The sequence below is a fragment of the Ascaphus truei genome, chromosome 7 (assembly GCF_040206685.1).
Source record: "Ascaphus truei isolate aAscTru1 chromosome 7, aAscTru1.hap1, whole genome shotgun sequence".
Lineage (NCBI taxonomy): Eukaryota > Metazoa > Chordata > Amphibia > Anura > Ascaphidae > Ascaphus > Ascaphus truei.
The window spans coordinates 43,335,383-43,344,376 of record NC_134489.1 but is presented as its reverse complement, the minus strand read 5'-3'; the positions used below and the strand labels follow the sequence as shown (position 1 = coordinate 43,344,376).

At 58.7% G+C, this 8,994-nt stretch overlaps 1 protein-coding gene across 8 annotated transcripts in view; it reads left to right on the top strand.

Annotated features, from left to right (window-relative positions):
• Positions 1–8,994, top strand: part of PBXIP1 (PBX homeobox interacting protein 1) — a 29,912-nt gene that overhangs the window by 10,149 nt on the left and 10,769 nt on the right. For 7 of the 8 annotated variants that reach the window (XM_075608097.1, XM_075608099.1, XM_075608098.1 and 4 more), the window contains 6 exons: positions 352–413; positions 2,385–2,514; positions 3,688–3,765; positions 4,478–4,687; positions 5,178–5,201; positions 6,854–6,924. In XM_075608097.1, the coding sequence (XP_075464212.1) occupies positions 352–413; positions 2,385–2,514; positions 3,688–3,765; positions 4,478–4,687; positions 5,178–5,201; positions 6,854–6,924 (575 nt within the window). The remainder of the gene's footprint in view (positions 1–351; positions 414–2,384; positions 2,515–3,687; positions 3,766–4,477; positions 4,688–5,177; positions 5,202–6,853; positions 6,925–8,994) is intronic. The other variant, XM_075608101.1, reaches the window with a different exon arrangement.

Sequence of the window (8,994 nt, the reverse complement as noted above, 5' to 3'; positions counted from 1 at the left end):
GATGCCCATTGTGTAAAGCACTTTGAGAATCCCAAGTGTATAAAAGTCCTATAAGACGGAGGCATTGAGGGCCCGATATATAAGCGGTGCTCTGCATTAGACACTTTCCAGCCCAGAAGACCCCCTTCTAACCACTTCAAGTGATCTCCAGTGAGTGGGACGCCGGGTCTGAGTTCTCACAGAGAGGTGGGGACAGGGGGCCCGTAAACTTTCCATCTTTTATCCCCTGGGTGGCAGTGCATGGGGGGCCCCTCTGGTATTGGAGACGTTACCCCAAACTGGAGTTATTTTAAAATCCCCTGAAGCCGCTGAGTGCTGTAAAACAGCGTCTTGTGTGTGATTCAATCTCAGACTCCGACCGAGACCAAGGAGACACCAAGGAACATGGACCTTCCATTCCCAAAGAGACCGAGGTGAGAGAGCGCTGGGGTACTCGCTGGGGAGGTGAGAGAGCGCTGGGGTACTCGCTGGGGAGGTGAGAGAGTGCTGGAGTACTCGCTGGGGAGGTGAGAGAGCGCTGGAGTACTCGCTGGGGAGGTGAGAGAGCGCTGGAGTACTCGCTGGGGAGGTGAGAGAGCGCTGGGGTACTCGCTGGGGAGGTGAGAGAGCGCTGGAGTACTCGCTGGGGAGGTGAGAGAGCGCTGGGGTACTCGCTGGGGAGGTGAGAGTGCTGGGGTACTAGCTGGGGAGGTGAGAGAGCACTGGGGTACTCGCTGGGGAGGTGAGAGAGCGCTGGGGTACTCGCTGGGGAGGTGAGAGAGCGCTGTGGAGGTGAGAGAGCGCCGGGGTACTCGCTGGGGAGGTGAGAGAGCACTGGGGTACTCGCTGGGGAGGTGAGAGAGCGCTGGGGTACTCGCTGGGGAGGTGAGAGCGCTGGGGTACTCGCTGGGGAGGTGAGAGAGCGCTGGGGTACTCGCTGGGGAGGTGAGAGAGCTCTGGGGTCTCGCTGGGGAGGTGAGAGTGCGCTGGGGTACTCGCTGGGGAGGTGAGAGAGCGATGGGGTACTCGCTGGGGAGGTGAGAGAGCTCTGGGGTCTCGCTGGGGAGGTGAGAGAGCTCTGGGGTCTCGCTGGGGAGGTGAGAGAGTGCTGGGGAGGTGAGAGAGCTCTGGGGTCTCGCTGGGGAGGTGAGAGCGCTGGGGTCTCGCTGGGGAGGGGAGAGAGTGCTGGGGAGGTGAGAGAGCTCTGGGGTCTCGCTGGGGAGGTGAGAGCGCTGGGGTCTCGCTGGGGAGGTGAGAGCGCTGGGGTCTCGCTGGGGAGGTGAGAGCGCTGGGGTCTCGCTGGGGAGGGGAGAGCGCTGGGGTCTCGCTGGGGAGGTGAGAGAGTGCTGGGGAGGTGAGAGAGCTCTGGGGTCTCGCTGGGGAGGTGATAGAGCGCTGGGGTCTCGCTGGGGAGGTGAGAGAGCTCTGGGGTCTCGCTGGGGAGGTGAGAGAGCTCTGGGGTCTCGCTGGGGTCCCCCTGGGGAGGTGAGAGCACTGGGGTCTCGCTGGGGAGGGGAGAGAGTGCTGGGGAGGTGAGAGAGCTCTGGGGTCTCGCTGGGGAGGTGAGAGAGTGCTGGGGTCTCGCTGGGGAGGTGAGAGCGCTGGGGTCCCCCTGGGGAGGGGAGAGCACTGGGATCTCGCTGGGGAGGGGAGAGAGTGCTGGGGAGGTGAGAGCGCTGGGGTCTCGCTGGGGAGGTGAGAGCGCTGGGGTCTCGCTGGGGAGGGGAGAGCGCTGGGGTCTCGCTGGGGAGGTGAGAGAGTGCTGGGGAGGTGTGAGAGCTCTGGGGTCTCGCTGGAGAGGTGATAGAGCGCTGGGGTCTCGCTGGGGAGGTGAGAGAGCTCTGGGGTCTCGCTGGGGTCCCCCTGGGGAGGTGAGAGCACTGGGGTCTCGCTGGGGAGGGGAGAGAGTGCTGGGGAGGTGAGAGAGCTCTGGGGTCTCGCTGGGGAGGTGAGAGAGTGCTGGGGTCTCGCTGGGGAGGTGAGAGCGCTGGGGTCCCCCTGGGGAGGGGAGAGCACTGGGATCTCGCTGGGGAGGGGAGAGAGTGCTGGGGAGGGGAGAGCACTGGGATCTCGCTGGGGAGGGGAGAGAGTGCTGGGGAGGTGAGAGCGCTGGGGTCTCGCTGGGGAGGTGAGAGCGCTGGGGTACTCGCTGGGGAGGTGAGAGCGGTGGGGTCTCGCTGGGGAGGTGAGAGCGCTGGGGTCCCCCTGGGGAGGTGAGAGTGCTGGGGTCCCCCTGGGGAGGCGAGAGCGCTGGGGTCCCCCTGGGGAGGCGAGAGCGCGCTGGTCATGCCTCCCTCACATGGTTTTAGGGCGACAGCCTTTGTGATGGGGAAAGGTCTCTCTCTACGTGACCCAGTGAGGTCAGTGCTGGGAACTCCCAGAGCTTCTACCTCCTCTGTTCTCAGGACACGGAGTCTCCCTCACCGGCAGCTGCGGCCCCCACTCACCGGGAGCAGCTGGAAATCCCCCCTGAGGCGACCCCGGACCTGGGACACCTCGTCACCAAGCAGGGCTCGGTGCTGGCCAGCAAAGCGGGTCAGTACCAGTGCCGGGTCACTAGCAGCTGCACATTGTCGGGCTTGTTTTGCAGCTAAGTGCTGTGCAGACCGTCCTGGCGCCATTTACAGGAGAGGCAGTAAAGTGGAGGCACTTATCAGACAGGTCTGCGACCCTGCCCTTCCCCTATGAACAAAGGGGGTAGCTCAGCACCCCCAAACACTAGAGAAGAAAAAGACACAGCGCAAACGCTAATAGGGAAGTACAGTTTAGTCATTTAAATTGAAAGGTGAGTATTCTGCGTACATCAAAATAGATCAAAACGGGCACATCATGTATCACGACATGAGTTACCGAACACCAGGTAAGTAGATGGTCAGGAACCGGGGGACGCCATCGGTTGTCTCACACAGGTAGGTTGACCTCTCAAAGGCACGATCGCTCCTCCTGGTCATCAGCGTCTTATTTGGTATATCGTCCAGAAATTCGTGTGTGTGTGTGTGTGTGTACTCTCCAAAGGTGGGTGTAGTCGGTATAAAAAAGTCTCAAGAAGTCCCGTGTTAGCAGGGAGCGCTTTCCTCACCGCTGGTTGCAGGGACAGCCAAAGCTCGTGTGCAGTTAGTACACAGAGGTAACCGGAGGCTGGATATTAGCAGCACTGCATTAGTAAGCCGCTGAGAGCTCTAAGCATACACTCGTAGAGGCGATCTTGGGACGACACTCGGCGCGCCGTATGCCACGTCCCCTGATTACGTTCAGTAGTGGATAGTACTACCACCGTGATATTACGGTTAGCAATCGGAGAAGGTAACAGATTTAGACTCAAAACATCCTACGCGTTTCGGAGCAACGAGGCCACTTCATCAGGGAATCGTTTGAGAATACTAACAGGTGCATTTAAATACCGGTGATCTCCCGCGATTGGTCGGACCTCAAATAGGTAAACGGCCAATCCCAGTCGAGCAAGGGAGAATATCACAGCTAAATCAACAAACTATTTATACATTTTAATGAATGTAAATGGTATACGCTCCGACGCTGATGCCCAGGAGGAGCGATCGTGCCTTTGAGAGGCCAACCGACCTGTGCTGGATGGGTGGCTTTTTTTCTGGGTGTAAAACAAACTCACTTTTGCCGTGTTTTGTATTATTTATAATAGAATTCCTAACCCCTTTAAACGTCGCTCCCCCTCTTTATCTTCTTCTTTTGAAGAGAGTTGCTTCCGGAAGTTAGTGCAGTGCATCGTGGGAGGCATGCGGAGCTGGGAACAGGGTCCCGCTAGCAGAACAGGTGCCGCGTGACGCATGCGTTCATGCTTTGGTGCACGACAGTGTCGCATGCGCTGCTGCCGTGGTGCATGTCCGGGAAAACTATCACTGCCACCAGTGTAGGGCCTTAGGGATGCCCAGTGGGTGGGGGGGGGGCATTATTCAGCCCTGTGGGGGGGGGGGGGCATTACTCGGAGTTGTGAAGCGGTCTCTGCGTGTGAGAAGCGGTCTCTCTATAAGGAGCTGTCTCAGTGCAAGGAGCAGAGGCGGGACCCCATCGCGCCCCCCGCACATCATCTCTCCCCCCCCCCCCCCCCCCGGAGGCAGAGGCAGGGACCCCCGCGCATCCCACCTGATGGCAGAGGCAGCGAACCCCGCACACCCATCCCTGGTGGCAGTGGCGGGGACCCCCGTGTGTCTCCCCCTCCCCCCCTGGCGGCAGAGGCAGGGACCCCCGCGTGTCTCTCCCTCCCCCCCGGCGGCAGAGGCAGGGACCCCCGCGCGCTTGTCACACAGAAGGCGTTACTGTCCGTTCCCAGATCTCTTGCAGTAATGGTGATATGGTTACATGACGGGTGTGATGTAAAGCAGATCTCGCCGGCCGGGATAAGCAGGTCTTCTATGTATTTATTTATTACCTCCCCCTCTGCTCTCTCCTGTATTCTGTGTCTATATGTGCCTCGCTCTCTCGCACGCGCGCTCCTTCACACCCTTCCCCTGCCCCCTCCGTGTAGATGATCTGGAGGAGGTGAGCTGCTCCAGCAGTGACGAGGACGTGGAGGGTCTCAGGAAGCGTGTGACGGGGGGTGCTCCCCCAGTCAGTGTGGGCCCCAGGACCAGGGCGGCTGCGGAGCCAGGGGAAGGTGGGGGATCCGGTCTGACCCTCAACACAGTGATCATTGCAGCTGTGGCGCTGGTTGGCATCGGGTTCCTGGTGATCTCAGGTCAGCTGTGTGTGTGTGTCACTGTCACACTGTTATAAGCAGGTCCCCTGTGTGTGTTTGTGTCACTGTCACACTGCTATAAGCAGGTCCCCTGTGTGTGTGTGTCACTGTCGCACTGTTATAAGCAGGTCCCTTGTGTGTGTCACACTGCTGTAAGCAGGTCCCCTGTGTGTGTGTCACTGTCACACTGCTATAAGCAGGTCCACTGTGTGTGTGTGTCACTGTCACACTGCTATAAGCAGGTACCATGTGTGTGTGTGTGTGTCACTCTCAAACTGCTATAAGCAGGTCCCGTGTGTGTCACCCTGTAGTGGGACTAAAGGTTCCTTCTGAATGACTGTATGAAGACTTCTCGATCACACGTGATGCCATTAACCTTTCCCTGATAGAGGGGCGTGCAATGATTGACTGGCCCCTTTAGCAACCAAGGGGTTAATAAATGATAACCTGCTTTACCCAGAATGCTTTGTAACACATGTGTCACTTGCAGGCAGCGGGTACAGCACAGAAGACGGTGAGTGTACATAAACGCCCCTATACAATGGTGCTTAGAGGTGCCCCATCACGACGTACCCTGCGACCTCCCAGACTCCCCCCCAAACCTTAATTTTATCGGGTTTCAAGTCAGAACACTTAACCTCTCTACTGCCTGCAATGCATTGAACATTTACACAGACGTGAGCACACCCACACAGACGTGAGCACACCCACACAGACGTGAGCACACCCACACAGACGTGAGCACACCCACACAGACGTGAGCACACCCACACAGACGTGAGCACACCCACACAGACGTGAGCGCACCCACACAGACGTGAGCGCACCCACACAGACGTGAGCGCACCCACACAGACGTGAGCGCACCCACACAGGCGCGAGCCCACGCACACAGACGTGAGCCCACCCACACAGGCGTGAGCCCACCCACACAGGCGTGAGCCCACCCACACAGGCGTGAGCCCACCCACACAGGCGTGAGCCCACCCACACAGGCGTGAGCCCACTCACAGAGGCGTGAGCACACCCACACAGGCGTGAGCGCACCCACACAGGCGCGAGCCCACGCACACAGACGTGAGCCCACCCACACAGGCGTGAGCCCACCCACAGAGGCGTGAGCACACCCACACAGGCACACAGGCGCGAGCACACCCACACAGGCGCGAGCACACCCACACAGGCGCGAGCCCACCCACACAGGCGCGAGCACACCCACACAGGCGCGAGCCCACCCACACAGGCGCGAGCCCACCCACACAGGCGCGAGCCCACCCACACAGGCGCGAGCCCACCCACACAGGCGCGAGCCCACCCACACAGGCGGCGAGCCCACCCACACAGGCGCGAGCACACAGGCGTGAGCCCACCCACACAGGAGCGCACCCACACAGGCGCGAGCGCACCCGCACAGACGCGAGCCCACGCGCACAGGCGCGGGCCCACGCGCACAGACGCGAGCCCACGCGCACAGGCGCGAGCCCACGCGCACAGGCGCGAGCCCACGCGCACAGGCGCGAGCCCACGCCCACAGGCGCGAGCCCACGCCCACAGGCGCGAGCCCACGCCCACAGGCGCGAGCCCACGCCCACAGGCGCGAGCCCACCCGCACAGACGCGAGCGCACCCGCACAGGCGCGAGCGCACCCGCACAGGCGCGAGCCCACCCGCACAGGCGCGAGCCCACCCGCACAGGCGCGAGCCCACCCGCACAGGCGCGAGCCCACCCGCACAGGCGGCGAGCACACCCACACAGGCGCGAGCACACAGGCGTGAGCCCACCCACACAGGCGCGAGCCCACCCACACAGGCGCGAGCACACAGGCGTGAGCCCACCCACACAGGCGCGAGCCCACCCACACAGGCGCGAGCCCACCCACACAGGCGCGAGCCCACCCACACAGGCGCGGGCCCACGCACACAGGCGCGAGCCCACGCACACAGGCGCGAGCCCACGCACACAGGCGCGAGCACACCCACACAGGCGTGAGCACACCCACACAGATGCGCACGCACAAACATAGGCACACGGTGCATTTGAATTCCCAGCGCGCATTGTTACCCCCGCAGGGCAGGACTTTTTATCCCCTTATTGCAGAGCATATAGTTTCCCTCCTGACAAAAACGCACAGAGCTGCGGTACAAAGAGTCTTATCTCCATGCACAGATTCCCCGAAGACCGTGATAACGCGCAGCGTGAGAGAGGACCCACAGCCGCCGCACATCGCAGACATAGAGGTGAGCGGCAGCGGTACTGTGCTTCAGCGCACACCGTACTTGTAAGTAAGAGGCAAAAAGATTTTGGGCCATATTCCCTAAGCAATGCTAAGTGATAACGCACCTTACCGGACATTCACCTGAGTATCCCCCCCCCCAGCTCCGCACGTCTCAGTAACATGTCTCTGTGTGTGATACACCTTACCGGACATTCACCTGAGTATCCCCCCCCCCAGCTCCGCACGTCTCAGTAACATGTCTCTGTGTGTGACACACCTTACCGGACATTCACCTGAGTACCCCCCCCCAGCTCCGCACGTCTCAGTAATATGTCTCTGTGTGTGATACACCTTACCGGACATTCACCTGAGTATCCCCCCCCAGCTCCGCACGTCTCAGTAACATGTCTCTGTGTGTGATACACCTTACCGGACATTCACCTGAGTATCCCCCCCCAGCTCCGCACGTCTCAGTAACATGTCTCTGTGTGTGATACACCTTACCGGACATTCACCTGAGTATCCCCCCCAGCTCCGCACGTCTCAGTAACATGTCTCTGTGTGTGATACACCTTACCAGACATTCACCTGAGTATCCCCCCCAGCTCCGCACGTCTCAGTAACATGTCTCTGTGTGTGATACACCTTACCGGACATTCACCTGAGTATCCCTCCCAGCTCCGCACGTCTCAGTAACATGTCTCTGTGTGTGATACACCTTACCGGACATTCACCTGAGTATCCCTCCCAGCTCCGCACGTCTCAGTAACATGTCTCTGTGTGTGATACTGCAACCAAATGACTTGTACCGGCGCTAATAAACACCTTAATATAATTAAGTGCAATGAACAAATGCAATACTTAAAAGGGATGTGTATCCCAGAAGAACACGCTTCTCCACCTTCCAAGGAATATGTACAGATTCCTTACATGAGAAGACTTGATCCACAGGGGGGGGGGAAGGGAGCGGTATTCTCAGGAACACACCAAGAAATAAAAAATATAAACACAGTGATAGTGCAATATGTTAAGACAAGCGGAGAATGGGTGAATCTTGGCTCTAATGCAATTCCTACTTACAGCATGTAAGATTTAAACAGGCAGTGGTCTGACTCTGTCAGGATGATGTCGGTGTGGGGTATACACAGAGAGGGGGACTTGATAGTAGTTAACTTCATGCGGGATAATCTCAAGGTATAACAGCTCAGGTTCACGTAGGATAATATGAAAGAAAGACGGACTATAGTATAGACCATAAAGTACAGATTTTTATCTCATCACGCAAGGTGCACAAACGTACTTACAATAAGTACTTGAAAGGTATTCCCGTAGCAGTTTCGTGAGACAGTAGAGGGCTTTTTGATACACCTTACCAGACATTCACCTGAGTATCCCCCCCCCAGCTCCGCACGTCTCAGTAACATGTCTCTGTGTGATACACCTTACCGGACATTCACCTGAGTATCCCCCCCGTCTCAGTAACATGTCTCTGTGTGTGATACACCTTACCGGACATTCACCTGAGTATCCCCCCCAGCTCCGCACGTCTCAGTAACATGTCTCTGTGTGTGACACACCTTACCGGACATTCACCTGAGTATCCCCCCCCCGAGCTCCGCACGTCTCAGTAACATGTCTCTGTGTGTGACACACCTTACCGGACATTCACCTGAGTATCCCCCCCAGCTCCGCACGTCTCAGTAACATGTCTCTGTGTGATACACCTTACCGGACATTCACCTGAGTATCCCCCCCGTCTCAGTAACATGTCTCTGTGTGTGATACACCTTACCGGACATTCACCTGAGTATCCCCCCCAGCTCCGCACGTCTCAGTAACATGTCTCTGTGTGTGACACACCTTACCGGACATTCACCTGAGTATCCCCCCCCCGAGCTCCGCACGTCTCAGTAACATGTCTCTGTGTGTGACACACCTTACCGGACATTCACCTGAGTATCCCCCCCAGCTCCGCACGTCTCAGTAACATGTCTCTGTGTGATACACCTTACCGGACATTCACCTGAGTATCCCCCCCGTCTCAGTAACATGTCTCTGTGTGTGATACACCTTACCGGACATTCACCTGAGT